A 20,352-nucleotide genomic window follows, 5' to 3' on the forward strand; every position below is an offset into this window, starting at 1 on the left:
TTTTTTTTTAATTTGGTTTAACCATCGGAAAAATTTTTCAAAAATTTCTCATAATTATTGAAAATTATTTATACGGAAGTCACTTTGATAAAAAAAAATGGAGCACTAAAAGTAGCACAACATATTTTGGTGAAGGCTAAGTAAATACAGTTGCAGCCGAATATGATTAATTGTCAATACAAGGATTCGATTTTTAACCATTAATTCGATACTGAGTATGCAAGTAGAAGAAAAATCACTCGGTTTCAGCCCAAAAAGAAGAATTTTTGTCCGAATATATCGAAATACACTATTTGGGGTGTAATATATATCATTTCATCGGTCAAACATAAAGAACTAGGAGTCTGTAAGAGACGTTTGGAAAAGTCTTATTAAAATATATCGACCGAAAGACTAATGAGAAAATTATCCTTTTTAGATCATTTCTCTACCATAAATTCTGAGAATATTAGTATGTATGATATCAGTCCCAAAGAAAATTTCGAGTCTTGCTGATTGCAGCTGAAGTCAGTTTTTGTTCAACAAGATAAGAAAAATGCAGGATTGAAAATAATATTTATAATTCAATGGGAACATTGCATTGAGTGTAATTTTGGTCATCATTGGCCACAAGTCATGAAGAGAAGCTTGGAACACTATGAGTTATGTCGACCCAATGTGCCAATAAGAAATATACCCTTGTGCGAATTGACAGAATATGACTTTGCGGAAGCAGTGCTAATGGAGTTCTATGACATTTGCAGTGCATATTTAATAGGTATAATTATCATTTATAGTTACAAGAATAAAAACAATACACTATACACCCGCAACAGACAATACATGTTCAGCTCAACTTTTTTCTGGGAATCCAGAACATAGCTAGATTACAGGGAATAAAATGGGGGGAACAATAGAGTGTTTTACCGACAAAATATAGACTATAATATCGAGTATAAGTTTTTTTATATCTTGTAAATAAAGATCTGAAAGTGTATAGGGGAAGCTTGGAACAGTCTGAGTGAGTTACATTAACTTAACAAAAATTGTATCCTTGTTGAAACAGTTACTCAGTGTGGCAATGGAAGAAATCGATGAGATACAAGAATATATGTGCTCCTGGAATTTCAGAAAATTATGAAGGAATATCCTTGAATATTTTCGAGTTGAAAAAGTACGTTTGACGAAGCATCAGCGGACCCAAGTGAAAAAAGAACGGCTCTTAAGACACCTGGCTTAGTAAAGACTTTTGGGTCCCAGAAATGGCTGATGAACTACTTACTACTACATTTTTGCACAATACACTTGAAACCGGTTAAAAAAATAAATGGGAGCTATATCCAAATCTGAACCGATCTCGATAAAATGTGACAAAGGTATTTCTGAGCTGTATTTGATATATTTCCCGAATATCGTTACTACCGAGTGCATTTTTCGTCTGTGCAGGACAAATTCAACAAATCTGATGAACAATATATATGGGAGCTATAGCTGAACCGATTTTCACCAAATTTGACATACTGGTTTCTAGACCCAATTTGGTCGTGAGTGCCAAATTCCATCCCATTTGAGCTAAAATTACTGGTTTGGTGCCCAATAAAAAGCAAATCGGACGTCCCATTCCATTTGAGCTAAAATTACAGGTGTGGTGCACAATAAAAATCAAATTGGACGAAAATATATCCAAATCTGAACCGATCTCGATAAAATTTAGCAAAGGCATTTCTGAGCTGTATTTGATCTATTTTGCCAAATATCGTTGTTACAGAGTGCATATTGCAGCTGTGCAGGACAAATCCAACAAATCTGACGAACAATATATATGGGAGCTATAGCTATATCTGAACCCATTTCGATAAAATTTGACATACTTATTTTCAGGATTAATTTGGTCGTATGTGTTCCATAATATTTGGGCTGATATTACACGTTTGGTGCACAATAAAAGGCAAATCGGACAAATATATATATATATATGGGAGCTATATCTAAATTTGACCGATTATCTACAATTTCAATAGAGTTCGTCCTTGGGTCAAACAAATGACTTGTGAAAAATTTCATCAGGATCGGGCAATAAATGCGGCCAGCATTTTTGTACAAAAATACATGGACAGACAGACCGACGGACGGCCATGCATAAATCGACTCAAAATGTAATTCTACGCAGATCATCAAAATGAACTATGGGTCTATCTGGTTTCCTTTTGCCAGTTACAAACAAATGCACAAAGATATAATATCCTGACCACCTTGTGGTATAGGGTATAAAAACGATGAAAACATGTGCAAATTAAGGGCTTATTTGGGAGCAGAGCTCGTGAACTTTTTAAAAGGAGTAATTTTCTTTTATTTATTTAGCAAGCTCTCACAAATGGTGTTGAATATTTACAATTTGGAAAAGTTCTTTTGAAGAAGCGTCGCTGGACCATAATTATATATGTTTATAATCAAGTGATCTCCAAAGTACCAAAGGTTAACACCAGAAACTCAATATTAACTGTCAATTGAAGAACGACTCCTCCATTTTATTGAGTGTAACTTCTGTTTAATTTGCGTACATAAAAGTCAGCAAGATTTTTACAGAGAGAGATATATCGATCTAACAAGAAAAGTACCCCTGTTGGAGCAGTTTCCTTGTAAAGTCTGTGCGAATTTATGTTTGCCTGCGGGGCTTTCAGCCATAATGATTACCAATTCATCAACAAGCCACGATTTAGGCTTTCAAAAAGTTCCAAGGAAATATAGCCGGAATATATAGAAACAATCGAAAAACTCCTATAAAGAAGTCAAATTTTCATACAGAGCTCAGTTCAGTTCTGATATAAAACGTTTCTTCTTCATATTTTCTCAAAATATTTCTTGTTTTACCGGCGAGTTTTGAAACATTTCCTAAAATATGGCTCACATTCGTACCATTTTCATTGTTTTCATTTTTTAAAACTTTATTATTTATAAAAAATAGGTTTTTTTATTTAATTTAATTATACTTAATTAGGGATAGTGTAAAAGAAGCACCAACTTCATTCTAGACGAATGTAGACACTTTTCCAGAAAATAACTAAAGAAAAAGAATCCTCAAAACATTCCAAGGGGATAAATTTACATTGAAAATAAATGTATTGTGGTTAATAAATGTTTTTTTTTTCTTCTAGTTTTAAGGAAATTATTTGAAATCTAAACCTTAAAAATATTTATTAAACTAAAAACTAAACTTAAAAAATTACATGTGGGGTTATTTAAAATAAGAGATTTACAAGATTTGTGATATAGGGTATTTTGTTTTTTTCTTATGTTTTTGCAGATTTGTCTAATACAAATCTTTGCATTCCAGATTGAAAACAACTCTTTCATTAGGCAGGGGGAAGGGGAGGTGACTTTTCTTGCCATACATTTGCGGGGTATGCTAAGTTCTAAGCCTCTGGCAATTTTTTTTTTTTTCAAAATTCTCAATTTGGAGGATTTTTTTAGGTTGGGAATTATCAGTGTTTTTTTGCATCGCTCAGCCTGCCTAGATCCTAGTGTTCCAATTGAAAGTGGTTGTGTGTGGGGATGTGTGTGTGTGTTTTTGTGGGTGCCAGTAATTTACTTGCCTTCTACGGGACGATTGGCAAATAATTGCTCAACTATTGACTCATCGGCCAGTGTTGAAATATCACCTACATTACGATCATTTACAGCTACCTTACGCAAAACGCGACGCATAATTTTACCCGAACGTGTCTTGGGCAGACCAGGAGCATGTTGTACCACATCGGGCATGGCAAATGGACCGATACGCTCTCTTACCAGCTTCTTCAGTTCGGCTATCATTTTAGCATCGAATTTCTCATTTTCATTGGGCGTAATGAAACAATACAAACATTGACCCTTAACAGGGTGGGGACGTGCAACAACAGCTGATTCGGCAACGCGAGGATGTTCTGTGAGTACCGACTCAACTTCGGCTGTGGACATAAGATGTCCGGAAACATTTAACATATCATCTACACGACCGGTAATCCATAAATAACCATCGGCATCACGTCTGGCACCATCACCGGTACAATAATAACCGGGGAATTTGGAGAAGTAGGTCTCTTCATAGCGTTCATGGTTATTGAACAGCGAGCGCATCATACCTGGCCAGGGTTGGGAGAAGACCAAATAACCCTCACCTTCACCTTGGATTTCAATGCCGGCTTCATCCAAGAGTATGGGTTTGACACCAAAGAAGGGGAATGACTGCAATGCAAAAAATAGATTTTAGAGGATCTCTTTAAAAATAAATTAAATTTAGAATACTTACTGCTGATCCTGGTTTCATGGGCGTACAACCTGGCAAGGGTGTAATCACATGACCACCAGTTTCTGTCTGCCAGAAAGTGTCTACAATGGAACATCTCTCCTTGCCAATATTACGATAATACCACAACCAGGCCTCGGGATTAATGGGTTCGCCGACACTGCCCAAAACTCTGTAAGGAAAAGTTGTAAGACGTTTTAGAGGATATTTTGTGAAATTTCAGGATATCAATTAATAATATTGAGAAATTGGACGAAGAAAATTACGAGTTATGTTATTTGCAAATAAAGTTTTCCAGCATCTCTGGGTCAGATCACGAGATCGCAATACGTACAATAAAGGAGCCTATGTTCATAAGATAGGTAGGTAGCTGACGGGTCAAGGTAGCTTTTTATAGTCAAGCTTTCAAACAAGTCATAGAGCCGATTTTCTTTGGCAAAAGAGTCCTGGATCCGATTTTCATGGGAGAGTCGGCGAACAGTTCAGGGAGCCTATTTTAATAGGAGAGCCGGTGAACGGGTCAGAGAGTGTATTTTCTTTCCTGGCAGGTGAGTGAGGGTGCCTATTTTCACAGACAAGCTGGCTGAGGGACCAGGTAGCCTGTTTTCATAGGATAGGTAGGTAAACATTTTCTTATAGTAAGAGCTGTATGTCGGCAAGAGAAGTCTGGAACAGCCTGATTAAGGTACAGGATGGAAAAGAAAAGATGAGAGTCCAAAGAGTCTAACTCTCATAAAAACCGATCTCTAAGTTAGCAAGTGAAGCTTTGAACGGACTAATTCAGATAGGAAAAGGAAAGAAGAGAATGCAAGTTTGATACAAGATTGTTAAGGACTTTGCTAAGAGATTCTGAGAATAATACTACTAGATTTTTAAGGAGCTAGCTAAGAGACTGAGAGTAATACTCGCAATTTTTTAAGGTCTTAGAAAAGGGAAAATGAGAGTAACAGTCGTGGATTTTTATGGAGCTAGCTAAGAGACTAAGAGTAATACTAGCAAATTTTAAAGGTCTTGGAAAAGGGAAAATGAGAGTAACACTCGTGGATTTTTAAGGAGCTAGCTAAGAGACTATAAGAGTAAAACTCACTGACTTTTAAGGACTTGAAAAAGAGATAAAGAGAGTACACTCGGGGGTTTATAATGAGTTTGCTAAGATCTCATAACTAGCAGATTTTGTATGGCTTTGCTAAGAGAATATGGCAGTAGTACTCGTGGGTTTTTAAGGAGAGTAATGAGTGAATGAATATGAGAGTAATACTCTTGGTTTTTAAAGGCGTTTGTCAAGAGAATATGAGAGTAATACTCATGAACTTTTAAGGGGTTTTGATCGGAGAATATGGGAGTAGTCGCGTAGTTTTATTAAGAAGTTTGCCAAGAGAATACGAGTGTAATACTCTTTGATTTTAAAGGAGTTCTCAAGAGAATATGAGAGTAATACTCTTGGACTTCTAAGGAGTTTTCTAAGAGAATATGCGAGTAATACTCGTGAATTTTTAGGGAATTGGATAAGGGAATGAGAGTATCACTAGGGGTTTTTTAAGGGCTTTGTTAAGAGAATATGGGAATATGGGATTTTTAAGGAGTTGGCTAAGAGACTTTGAGGGTAATACTCGTGTTTTTTAAAGAATATTTCTACGACACTCGTGGATTTCCAATTACATATCTAATATACAAAGTATTCTAAGTATTTAAAGACTACTTCTACTTCGAGTATTTCAAAGACTACTTCTAACAGACAATTGGAGTAATTTTGTTTTTAAGGAATTTTAAAGATACTGTGGAGAAATACTTGTCAATGTCAAAAGATATTTATACCCTCAGCTATATGTCTAGAGAGCGTATATATCATCTGATAAAGTGAATCAAGTAGTCGATATAAAATCCAAATGTGACACGTTTTATTATTTTTATCACGCTTATGTCAGATACGCAATGGAAAAAATCCTTGAAGTATGCCTTTAGAAGACCATTAAAAAGTATCCTTTTACGGGCCTTTTTACAACCAGAAAAAAATCTGTCTATAAAAAAGCTCTATGAAATATATGAAATGTATGTTGTATATACAAAGGCTTCAAAGGAATATAAAAAAATGGTTTCCTGCAAGATGCGTAAGAATTAGTCTTTCAATAATGTCCTTTAAAAGTCTCCTTTTACAGGACTCTTAAAACACTGAAAAAATTATTCTGTCTATAAAATAACTCTATGAAATAACTTCTTCTATATATATAGGATTCAGTACGATCCGTAAAATATCACCCTTCTCTAGAAGTTTTAGGTCTTCTGCCTATAAGAAATTGCTTCTGATTTTTAAAGAAGTGTCAAATATACTCCGTATACAGAATACTCTCTCAAAATGTTGTAACAACTTAGTCTCTTTAGAGGGTTTTTTTTAAGAATAGTTTTTCGGAAATCTTTTATAAAACCTTGACATAAAATTCTTCTTTCTTCTTGAACTCACCTCAAATGATCCAATTTATGTTTGGCCACCAAACCATCTCCGAATTTCATCAAAGCTCTGATAGCGGTAGGAGCAGTATAGAATTGGGTGACCTTGTACTTGTCAATAACGGCCCAGTAGCGATCATTGTCAGGATAGAAGGGTGTGCCTTCAAACTGTAAAAAAAACAATATAAATTAGATTCAACTCCCTGTCCAAAGGATATTTTCAATACTCACAATAACCGACGACGCCCCATTGGCCAAGGGACCATATACAACATAAGTATGACCAGTAATCCAGCCAACATCGGCAGTGCACCAGTAAATATCACCGGGTTTATAATCAAATACAATTTTAAAGGTTGTGGCAGCATACAACAAATAACCACCGGTGGTGTGTAGAACACCCTTTGGCTTGCCCGTCGAACCACTGGTGTACAACATAAACAATGGATCCTCGGCATCCATCCATTCGGGATAGCAAGCTGGCTCTTTATCTTCCATTTCTTCGTGCCACCAAAAATCACGATCCTCAGTCCAGGGTATATCCTGTTCGACATGATTCTCCTGGCATGGTGTGACACGTTTCAAATGCGACACAACTATACATTTCTCCACAACATGACCCATTTCCTCGGCCTTGGTCATGGCAATATCACACAAAGCTTTCAGGTACAAAGGTTTCTCACCACGCCATGCCCCATCGGCGGTAATCAAGAGTTTAGCCTGACAATCGACCATACGTTCGGCCAATGAGTCGGACGAGAAACCGGCAAAGACAATGGAATGTACAGCACCAATACGGGCACATGCCAACATGGCAATGGGTAGTTCTAAAATCATGGGCATGTAGATGGAGACACGATCACCCTTCTGGATGCCGTGGTCCTTGAGGACATTGGCAAAACGGCAGACCTCCTCCAGCAGTTTGCGATAGGTGAGGCCACGTGAGTAGTCATCTGGGTGATTGCCTTCCCTGCAATTAAATGAAACAGAAAAAATAATGAGAATGTGCTGTTGATTTTCTAAAAAGAATTATAATTTGTTTGCAAATGTGGGTGGCCTCCCAATGTTCTCTAAGTGATCCAACTAAGGAGCTAATTTCTTAATTTAAAGTGTTTTAGCAGATAATTACACATACCACCCACCCAATGTGTTTTTCTTAGATTGAGTTGATGACAATAATATAATGACATTAGAATGACCACAAAATCATAAACTAATCAAAGATGTAGACAGAGTCTCTTAGCAGCGAGTAAAAAGGAAATCGGTAATTGTCTTAAAAGCTAATTTATTTGGAGCAAGTTGGCATTTTCAAGGTCTTCTAAGATAAAATTTTGAATATTTAATAAAAAAATTCTCAATAATTTTAAAATTCCGTGGAAAACTTTTTCTTGAAAAAGTACCAAATTTTTTTAGACGTTTTTTGGAGTTGCTGCAATGGTAATGGTAATCCTATGGTGAAGGCTTCAAGGCCGTCTATAAGACTTCTAGAGGACCTTCAAGGCCTCATATGGGTCATGGATTTTCCCTTGCTAGACCAATTTTTGAGTGGAATATTTCCATTGTTGTTGTTTACCTTGTTTTCTTAACGTATGCAGATACTCTAAATATCTTTAGTTGGCCGATCGTATAAATTTTGCCTTAAATAAAGCAAAGACTTGAAAACAAAATAAAATAACAATTCTCAAAATAAAATAAATTAACTTCACACGTAAAATACCAACTAAAACAGATATAAAGATATATGTGTATGTATACATATAAATATTGCATAAGTAAAAAGGCAAAATAAAAAAAAAATAAGAAAAAAAAATCGAATTTCATTTTCATTGATTTTTTTCTTCACATTCGTTTGTTGTTGTCAAGTCCCAAACCCAAATCGTGACTTTGCAGACAATCCAATTGTCATTTGTTTTTTTTTTGTCTGTTTTTATGCTGACAACTTGTTTTAGTTCCCCCTAGGGTGGCAGCAATCGGTTTGTTAGGGGTCAATGCGGAAAGTGGAATATACTGAGCGATAACTCCATTAGAATTAAACATTTTCTGAGTTGTAATACCAAACAATTACCGAGGTAGCTGTCAAATACATTGTATGAAATGTAAATAAATAAATTGAAATTTCAACAGGTGTTGAGGAATTTTTTATTGTCTGTTTGGTGAACCATATTTGACATTTAAAAGAAAGGCGGAACTAAATTGAAGAAATGTATTGTTATAAATCAACTGAGAAAGCAAGGCGAATTCGTGGTCTTTAATCGTGAGGCACGCAAGGTCTAAAGTTGTGGATTTTTACAATAGTTTCGCATGGACATGGGCAAAGCAAAAATCGAGGAATTTTTTCAAGGATCGTCAAGGTCCAAATTTTTAATATTTCTATACAAGGGCCATATTTTTTTCAGGGGCCATACGAAATGGCCATCTAGATTTTGGGAGTACTTTTCACAAAAATCATCAGGGCTGCTAACGAGGATTAAAAAAAATCTGGAGTTTTTTACGAATATTTTTCTGGATCACGTTGGCTTCAATTATGAATTTTTAAGACTTTTCTTATTTTTTCACCATAGGATTTTTAATTTTTTGAAGGACTATTTTAGCTACATTCAACACTCTTTAAGGACATTTTTCAGCACTTGCAGGGCTACAACGGAATTTTTATAATATTGTATCGAGAGCCATCAGAGCTACCAAAGAGGAGTTTTTTTAATATTTTTCTAGTATTTCTATTTTAAGAAAGGCTTTGATCGTGAATATAAAAAAATAAAAGTCCAAAAAAGGATTTTTAAATAAGCTTTAATATTTTTCATTATGGATGTAAAATGTATTTCATGAATTTGTAAATTTTTCAAGGAAGGCTTTGATCGGAATGTAAATAAAAATGAAAAACCAAAAAAAAAAAAAAAATGGATTTTAAAATACATGTTAAGCTTTCAATTCTTTTTCATTGTGGATTTAAAAAAAAATATTTCATGATTTTTTAAATATTTTATCGGGTAATTTCAAAAAATATCGTGAATTTAAAAAAAAAATGCTATTTTTCAAAAAAAAAATATTTTTTTGAAGGGCATCAGAAGCTCGAATCTTGGATTTGTTTAAAAAAATGTTTTATTATGGATTTTTTTGAATTTTTGTACCCTCCACCAGTCTATGGAAAAAAATATCGTGAATTTTTTAAAAAAATTGCTATTTTTCAAAAAAAAAAATTTTTTTTTTTGAAGGGCATCAGAAGCTCGAATCTTGGATTTGTTTAAGAAATTGTTCATTATGAATTTTTTTTTAATTTTTGTACCCTCTACCAGTCTGTGGAGGTTATGTTAGCTTTGTCATTCGGCTTGTAACTCCTCGAAATATTTAAAGTATATGGATATAGCGATGTCCGATAGAAGGTTAAAATTTTGCACACATGTGTGTTTTTCCAGTAGGCAGGTTAAGTTTATTAATGGACAACGTCGTATAGCCCCCATATGATTTTGGCGACATTATTCGTCGGTTTGTGTTACATTTCGTATTTGAAGATTTTAATGGGTACTATAGCCTATTTCAAAATCTTACTTATGCAGGCCCACGTCTTTGTATAGCCCCCGTATAATCATTTAAACGGTATTTTTGATTTTTTTCAAGTTCCTTCCTAATGGTAAAAGTTCGGGCCGTCCGAACTTAGCTGCTTCTTTACTTGTTTTTCTTTAAAATTTTTACAAATTTTCCCAATTTTTTTTAAGATTAGTTTATTGTAGATAGACTTGAATCGTTGATATAAAAAAAATTTAACAGCCATCATATTAGCTGCTAGATTTTTAATACATTTGTTTAAAAAAATACTATTTTTTAAAAATAATTTTTGAAAAGCGCCAAAAGATCGAATCTTGGATTTTTTAAAATTATTTTTGCATTTTTGCGATTTTTAATTTTTAAAAATTTCCCAAATTGGGTGGATTTTGGTAAATACGACCGAATTCCGCCAAAAAGCAGAAATACTTTAAAGTTGTAGAAAATCGGTTCAGATTTTGCTCTAGCTACCATACATATGTTCAATCCGATTTGGTGTTTAAGCCCATCACTTTTGTTATATGCACTTAACAACAGATATCTGATATCATACTCTCTCAAATTTGATCAAGTTTGGTTCAGATTCGGATATGGCTTCCATATATATGTATATCTATGAGGTTTAACGTTTATTGTGCACCAAATGGGTAAAATCAGCCCAAATAAAGCGGACTTTGCTTAAAAAGTTTAAAAGAAAAAATCGTCGTGGATTAAAAAAAGTATTTTTTTCTTTTTAAATTTTGAAGGAAATTCTCCTTTGTGGGTTTTGAAAAATAGGTTTTTTTTCTTTTTAAATTTTTTAAGAAATTCTCATTTGTGGGTTTGGAAAATAATTTCGTTGTTTATTTTTACAAAATTTGGTATTGGGAATAAAAATAAAACATAGAAAGAATTTTCTATTTTGGATATTTTACAAAATATTTTCCACGATTGTATATTTTCTTTTGATGAATTTCAAATTAATTTTTTTTTCAAAAGAAAAAAATTAATTTAATTTTTTTTTGTAATGGAGATTTCCATAAATAATTAAATTAATACATTATTCCATACAAAAATTTTAAAGGTGTTTTAAATGGTGGATAATTTTGCAATTTTTAAAATATTTCTGTAATCATTTTTAAAATCAGTGTTCTAAAATATTCCATGCATCGTGAAAAATTTGACATCAGAGGCTGCTGCTTCATTTTACTTTCTTTTTTTTTGTTCGTTCTCCATTTCCATTCAAACATTTCATGGTACATGAAATATTTGCAAAATTAATGAGACTTTAAACATTTTCCAGATTTTGTTTAGACACATTTTCAAGTAAATCACATCAATTGATACTTTGCTAGAAATTCAAAAAAAGCTATTGAAATGTAAACATTTTCAAATATATATGAAAAAATTACAAAGTATTGGAATCTACGTCAATCAATGAATCCAAAAATTTATATGGAATGTAAATTCTCACCCCATAAATTCATTGATTCAAAATTAAATTCCAATTAGGAAATGCATTGCTAATAGACGGTGAAATGTGTTTTCTGCAACGATTTAGCTGGGAATGATTAACCGAAAATAACTGCGAAATATTTTCGTATCTTTTTCAAGTCATAAACATTTTTTTTTTTAATTTCAGAAATGCGCAAATATTTCAAATTTTTTTTTGTAATGAATATTCTCATAATCGTACTATGTGGTATTATTAACCATTTATTATGATGAGGTTATCAGTAGAGGAAACCTTGATGACAGTGAATTGTTTAAATTTTGGCAAGACATGTGTTGATAGGTATGACCATTTTTTTATTTTATTTATAAAACAAACAAAAATAAGAAGTTATGAAAATATTAAATAACAGAATATGTTTAATTAATTGTTTGTTTCGTGGGAAGATTTGTTAAATTCCGAAAAAATTTTAGAAAAAATTGTGCTTTTGCCGATTTTTAAAAAAAAATTCCCCCTAGTGGAATTTTTAAATATTGTTTTTCATCGTGAATTTCTTTTAAGTTTTTAAATAAAATTCATCGTGGATTTAAAAAAAAATGCTTAAAAAAATCATCGTTTTTTGCCAGGAAATCGTTGACAAATAATTTAAAAGAATCCATGATTTCTGGCCACGAAAAAAAAAATGTTTTTAAAACTTATAAATTTAGTGTTATATGTTATAAATTGGTTAAATATTTAATTTTATGTAGGGAAATATTTAAATTATTATTTTATATAACTATTGAAATATTTTGTCGGTAGGAGACAAAATGCAGCTATGAGTAATACCGGTACCGTGAACCTACACAATTCTAATTTTGCACTTCTTCAGCACAATTTTCGCATTGTGGATTTCAATATTATTTTAATTATCATTTTAAAGATATATAATTTGTTTGAACATGCCTTGAACGCAAATAGACAATAGATAAATATGACGATATACTTTTGCAAACAAACATATTTACATATTAATTTGCTTTCGCATTATCTTCTTCGAGATTAGATAGCAGATGCTTGGCGAAAGGAATGCGAAAGTGGGGTAATTGAATGGATAATTGAAAATTTTTAAATTTAAATATTTTAAAGATATGTTGAACGAATACAAAAAATTATAAGAAACATAGAAAAAACAAATAAAAGAACTGTGAATACTCTCCACCATTTGGAACAAATTTGGAAATTTTCAAAAAAATTAGATACCTTAAAAATTCTGCTAAAATCTTAAAAATACCGAATAAAGCCGTTATATTGGGGTCGTAAGCCATTACAATATTCAAATACGAAACTTGAAAAAAAAATCAGGTGAATAATGTAGCTACATTCATCAAAATACCGAATATAGGGAGGTATATCGGGGCTATACGAAGACTTGGATCTACATAAGCATTTTCCGTCACGGACTTTAGTACCTATTAGGAACTTCAAATACGAAATTTCAAACAATTTAGGTGAATATTGTACCTAAAATCGTCCAAATACCGAATATAGGGAGGTACTGATATACGGGGCCTATACGAACACTTGGACCTGCATAGAGAATTTTCTAGCATAGGTTTTAAATACGAAATTTTAAACAACTCCGGTGAATAATATCGCTAAAATCATCATAACATCGAATATTGGAAGGTATCGCTATATGGAGTCTATACGAAGACCTGGCGTGGAGGCTATACGAAGACGTGCATAAGTAATTTTTTGTCATAGGCTGTAGTACCTATTAGGAACTTCAAATACAACATTTCAAACAATTTCAGTGAGTATTGTAGCTAAAATCGAGAAAATACCGGGGTCTATACGAAGACCTAGACCTGCGTAGACAATTTTTTGTCACAGGCTGTAGTACCTATTAGAAACTTCAAATATGAAATTTTAAACCACTTCGGCGAATATTGACCCTATATACCGAATATTGGGAGGTACTGATGAATGGGACCTATTCGAACACCTGGACCTGCATAGACAATTTTCTGTCATAGACTGTAGTTCCCATTACGAACTTTAAATACAAAATTGAAAACAAAAACGGTCGCTAAAATCATCAAAATACCAAATATTTGGAGGTACCGTTATATAGACGCTATACGAAGACGCGGACCTGCCTACACATTTTTTTGTCATAGGCTGTAGTAGCCATTACGAATTCTAGATACGAAATTTGAAACAACTCCGGGGAATAATGTCCCTTAAATCGTCAAAATATCGAATATCGGAGGGATCGTTGTATGTGAGCTATGCGATATCGTAGACCTATATAGACATTCCTCTTCCAGGGTGGTAATGATTTTAGAAAGAACTTCTAGCGTAGATTTGTGGACGATTCCATTAAAAAATGTAGCTAAAATCATCAAAATCCCGAATATAGGGAAGTACTGTTATATGGGGGCTATACGACATCGTAAACCTGTATAGACAATAATCTTTCAGAGGATAAAGTATTCAGAAGTAACTCCTTTTGGGGATTTTCAGACAATTTCATTGAAAACAACGGCTACATTTATCAAAATACCGAATATCGGGGGGTACCGTTATATGGGGGCTATGTGATATCGTGGACCCATATAAACATTTCTCTTCCAGGGAGTAAAGTGCTTAGAAAGACCTTCTAGTATGGATTTTGAGAAAATTCCATTGAAAAATGTAGCTAAAAACATCAAAATTACCGAATATAGGGAGGTGTCGTTATATGGGGGATATACGACATCGTGTACCTTTAAAGACAATACTCTTCTAGGTGGTAAAGTACTTAGAAGAATCCCCTTTTGTGGATTTTCCGACAGTTTCATTGAAAAATTTGGCTACAATTATCAAAATTCCGAATATAGGGGGGGGGGGGATACAGTTATATGCGGCCTGTATGACATCATGGGCCTATATAGACATTTCTCTTCTTCTGCTTAGAAAGAACTTCTTGTATGGATTTTTATGCAATTCCAAAATTTGGCTACAATCATTAAAATACTGAATATCGGGGGACCGTTATATGGGGACTATACGATATCGTGGACCGATATATCCTATTTTCGAACTTGACATGACTACAGAAAAAAGACTGATCTGTGGAAAATTTTAGCTTCCTTATCTTTATGTATGTCTAAAATCTGATGAGTTACAAACGGAATGACGAACTTAATATACCCTACATACTATGTATGGTGGAAGGTATACAAATGAAATGTCCATGTTTGTTGTAATGATGTAATTTTCTTATGACTCTCTTAGAACAAAAATGGATCTCCTAAATTCTATTCCTATTAATTCTGCTTAGAATAGCTGTAATTGTTAAACATACGATTTCATATAGACATATGTCTGTGATTCATAGACATAATAAAACAGCGAAAAAATTATTGTCATTACTTAAATTCATTTCAAAACTGATAATACAGGCTCCCATAAATATGTATCTGTCTGTATGTACTGCACACGCTTCATACAACAAATCCCCACCCCAAACTATTATAATCAATTTTGATTTTCATTTTTTGCTCTTTCGAAAAAAAATCATTATTTTGCATTATTACTACTCATATTTTTACCGTAATATACCCCAGCCCATTATCTATGCGTACATTGTAGGTAATACCTGCTACAAACACCTTATGAATTTCTAACGTAACAAAAACAAAAACGTCAAATATAGCTACCCATTTGGTTTGTGTCATGATCTTCATTTGAAATCGAAATGAGAGTCACGCGATCAGTGTGCCGCCAATCGCCTGATAACAGACGGGCCAATTAGAGAGGAGAGACGATGTTGTTGTTGGCGCGTCTAAAAGAAATCCGCCTAACATACGATATTAAACAGCTGTTAGCTAAAAGGAAAAAATAATAATGCCAACTACAACAAAAACCTAAATAAAAGTGATACAAAAAATTTTAAAAAAATCTAGAAAGAAACGTCAGGCTTTTTTTCAAAATACCACGTGAAATGCAAAACGAGTCTAATAAGCGGAATATGAGATGATAATTTGCTTTCAACCCAAATATTCTTTAGAAACAAAATCTTCCGAAGAGCCACTAAGCATGCCGGCAGCAACAACCACAACAAAATACCGGTAACAAAATTTTGTTGTTGAATAATATCAATGGGATTGTACCGTCATGTACAGTATTTTGTTGGTGGATGAGAGTCGCAAGTGTGTGTTAGAGGGGGTCGTCAGTTTGTAAAAACGTGAGCTTTATAAAATTTGATTTAAAATGTCACTTGTGGTTCGAGGGGGGGTAAAAAGCTTCCTCAAAAACAAACTTATGTGCAGGATTTAGTATATGGCACATACGAGGAAGGCTACATATTTCCATATTAAGTATTTTCAAAATATAGGTACATCTTTGATCAAAGGTTGTTGAATATTTTTAATTTTGCATTAAAAAATATATTTCTCAATATTAAAAAAATATGTTCGCATGCGGATTAATTTTGTGTTTGTTATTTTTTATTAATTCTAAATTTTAGAAAAATAATTTTGAATTTGTAAAAAATCTTAAATTTATTAAAAGCCTTGAATCCTTTAAAATTATTTCTCTTAGATTTTTTTAAAATATTTTTAATCGTGACTCTTAAAATATTTTTTAATCGAAGATATTTTAAAAAAACTTCCTTTGTTTGTTCGTACCCTCAGCCATATACGATATACGATAAAAACGTGCCTCATCGTAATAACCGTTTTAGTCCCTAGGTCCCTTTGGGCCAAATCCGTTTCAGGACATTTAGAGTTAATCTAGGCGTGTCCGCCCGTCTGTTGTCTAAGGGCTATTGATAACTCTCGAATTATTATTATTATTTTCAAACATTATAAAACTTAGATTAGATTCGGAGATAGGCAATATAGGTCCACTCCTTCTGGTACCTTCCCCACAAAATTCAAAATAAAAAACATATTTACCCTATAGAGCAGAAAAGAATCAATTTTGTGCAAACTTTACAAATCCTAATATTTTTTATCAGTGTTATGTCAGGTGCAAAAATGGGCTATATCCATATCTACCCCACAAAGGGTCAAAATTACAAATAATTAAAAAAAATCAAATAATTAAAAATGTGAATGAGAGCTCGATTGTGTTCAAATTTCGCACATCCCAATATTTTTTATTAACATAAGTACCTCCCTCCAAAAAGGGTCAAAACTTTGAATATCCATGAAGCTCATAAAACGCGAAATTAACATCAGACTTGGTACATCTCTATATTTTCATGAACACAAGATCTGTTATAAAGACGGTAGACGATCGAACCATTCCTTCTGGTACCTTCCCACAAAGGGTGAAGTTTTGAATAACAAAAACTATTATAAAATCCGAAGTAAACATCCGGTTCTCTTCATATTTCACACATACTATTATTTATAATTATTGTAAAAATGGAATATATCGGTCTACTCCTTCTGATACCTCCCCCAAAAGATTGAAGTTTTCAAAAAAATATTTTTAAGCTCAAAAAAAGAAAGAATAATTCGATTTTGCTTCAACTTTGCATATCCTAATATTTGCATCAGTGCTAGGTCAGGTGCGAAAAATGGACAATGTCGGTCCACTCCATCAAGTACCTCCTCCACGAAGGGTCAACATTTTTAACAATTTTACCTCTTACGAAATGTGATGAGTCCGATTGTCTTCAAATTACGCACATCACAATGGTTTTATTAACATAAGGTCTGGTGTGAAGATTGAATATATCGGTCTATTCCTTCTGGTACCTGCCTTACAAGGGGTCAAGTTTGAAATAATCAAAACGATTATAAAATCCGAAATAAGCATTCAGTTCTCTTCATATTTCAAACATCCCATAATTTCTAGTAACACAGGATCTGCTGTAAAGATGGGATCGGTCTACACCTTCTGGTACCTCCAAAGGGTCAAAATTGTGAATTTACATAAAGCTCATAAAACGCGAGATTAACATCCGATTCCATATTTCCATTAACACAAGATCTGTTATAAAGATGATAGAAATCGGACCATTTTTTTCTGGTACCTCAACCACAGAGGGTCAACATTTTGAATATACATGAAGCTCACTAAACGCGAGATTAACATCCGATTCCATTCAAACTTGGTGCATCGCAATATTTCCATTAACACAAGGTCTGTTATAAAGATGGTAGAGATCGGACCATTTTTTTATTTGGTATCTTCCCCAAGGATCACAAATTTCAATACTTATACCTGTCATAACTTGTAAAACATGTAAGCGATTCTTTACAACTTGCTAGATCTAAATGTTTCGATCAGCCAGAAATCTGTGTTGAATTTTGAATACCAATATTTTTATCTGTTTTAGATGAAGTACGAAAATGGAATACTTCTGTCCACTGTATCTGGTACCTCACGCACATTTGCACATTTTAACATTTTCTCAAAATTATCACATATCTCATATAGAGAGAAGGAAGTAAGTAGTCGATATTGTCCGAACCTGGCACGTCGCAATATTTATATCATATTTATTAGGTCCGATACGAAATGGAAAATATTGGCCCATTCCTTCGGAACCTACTCCATAGAGGGGTCAACAATTTGAATGATCAATCAGAAGTCAACATATATTTAAATAATCGAACATTGGCTGAGGGTTTTAATTTTTTTATTTGAATAATTGATGTTTTTTCAAAAATATTTGCGTATTTATTTAAAACAATAATTTTGAAAAAATATTAATAGTTTCTACCTCTGAATACTCTTTATTTTGAAATTATTTTTATTTTTATATTTTAATTAAATATGATATGATAGTTATTACCAATATATCAACTCACAAGTATTGAGTGTTTTGAATTGATAAATGCTTTGAGGCGCCCACATTTTATTTATTTTGCTACTCCAGTTTCTAAGTGCCGATTTTAATAAACAACAATAAACAATGATTTTAGGAAAACTTCCAAAACACTCCATTGAAAACCAAAATTATCAATTTCTATGGAATATTATTTCCTTGATTAGAATATGTTTAACAACATTTGATTCGCATGGAAATAATATCTATAAATAAAATCATTATAATTTCCATCAGCGACTACTTCCCCTGCCATATAATTTGACCAGACCATGGTGTGATAATTTGTTGTTTTAATTGATATCAATCTAAAAACAAACAAATGTCTAGACAATTGGGCATTGCGAAAAAGAAAGAAACACAAAATTCAATGCCAAAAAAAACTGCATGGTACCTCCTCCTTGCCCTTCATAAATCACAATTTTATGGCCAATTTTGGGCAACAACAACTGACTGATTTCCAAAATGAAAACAAACTGTCGGATGATTTCACTGGGAATTTTATTTTTTGTATTTCCTTCCCAAAAATAAAAATTGTCGGATGATTTGAGTGGAATATTTTGTTTACATTTAGATTAGGTGTGATATCAAAATTTATTTATAACTCAAGTGATTTGGTAGTAGGATTTTTTTGTAATCAAATGCTCTTGTCTACCTTTTGTTCGACCCCATCTAATACATGCGTTTAGACGTTTGTTGACATATGTTAGTGGCATGTTGTTTATGCGGGAATGTTATTTCGTTGCTTCTCTCTCTCTCTCTCTTTTGCTCTTGAAAAAATAATGGCATGTGAGGTGTGTCTGTCAAGAAATTTCAAACAAACTAGGTGAGAAAGAGAGCAGAAATGAGAAGTAGAGTAAGGGGCTAAGAGATAAACAAACCGCAAGTTCAATGAATTCCCAAATGTTGGTTAATATTTACGCTTAACATAACTGGCTACAAATAGTTAAATGAGGTGGTTCGATGCATATTTTAACAATGGCCTTATAAAAATGGGTCCCATTTCTTACTATTAATAGTCGTTTGCACACGGATCAGGTGATCAAATCTTATTTCAAAGACAATTTTTATGGTCTGATATTTGTGATCATGTTGTGTATAGGTGGCACACACAAAAGAAATCCCGGGTTATTGTTATCGGCCGGGCATGTCTTGCAAAATCATGCCATGGAACTTTTCTGCAATCTCAAAAAGTTGTGGTAAAATTTCCAACAGAGATTGTTAGATTAGTTGTAAGATAAGAGAAAAGTGCGGAAGGCAGTATCTGAATTGAAAATGTAGAATTTAATAATACAATGTTTAAAAATGTCAATAATACAAAAAATAGAATTAGTTAATTACTTAATCAAAATTTTACCCATTTTTGGGGAAGGTACCAAAAGGAGTGGATCGATATCTATCATCTTCATGCCAGATCATGTGTTGGAAGAAATATTGAAAATTTGAAGTGTACCGGATGTTTTTTTTTTCTCATTTTATGATTATTTTTTAATCCAAAATGTTGACTCTTTATGAAGGAGGTACCAGAAATAGTGGTTCGATATTGTCACTTTTCCACCTTTGAATACACTCCACCACTGGGAATGAATTTGGCAATTTTCAAAAAAATAAAATCCGTTAAATTTTTTTTTTAAATCTTAAAAATACCGTATGTAGCCGTTATAGTAGGTGGACCTACATGGCCCATTTTCAATACCAAAAAAAAAGTTTGGATGAAATACAAAGATTTTTTTCCAAGGATCAAAATTTCGAAGGATTAAAGCATTTTTTCAAGGATCAATAAATGCGGATTTTTTAAAAAATTTTTTCCAAGGATAAAAAACCTGGATTTTTTAAAGAATTTTTTAAAAGTATCAAAAA

The 20,352-nt window shown here is 33.0% G+C and overlaps 1 protein-coding gene across 1 annotated transcript in view; it reads right to left on the reverse strand.

Moving 5' to 3' along the window:
- Nucleotides 1-3,544: 3,544 nt before the first annotated feature.
- Nucleotides 3,545-20,352, reverse strand: part of LOC101896068 (acetyl-coenzyme A synthetase) — a 32,497-nt gene continuing 15,689 nt past the window's right edge. Inside the window, exons 2-5 of the mRNA XM_005183094.4 lie at nt 6,941-7,679; nt 6,723-6,877; nt 4,268-4,436; nt 3,545-4,203 (exon numbers count right to left, since the gene is read on the reverse strand). Of these exons, the coding sequence (XP_005183151.1) occupies nt 3,565-4,203; nt 4,268-4,436; nt 6,723-6,877; nt 6,941-7,679 (1,702 nt within the window). The 3' untranslated portion in view covers nt 3,545-3,564. The remainder of the gene's footprint in view (nt 4,204-4,267; nt 4,437-6,722; nt 6,878-6,940; nt 7,680-20,352) is intronic.

This window comes from Musca domestica, unplaced genomic scaffold (assembly GCF_030504385.1).
Source record: "Musca domestica strain aabys unplaced genomic scaffold, Musca_domestica.polishedcontigs.V.1.1 38, whole genome shotgun sequence".
Lineage (NCBI taxonomy): Eukaryota > Metazoa > Arthropoda > Insecta > Diptera > Muscidae > Musca > Musca domestica.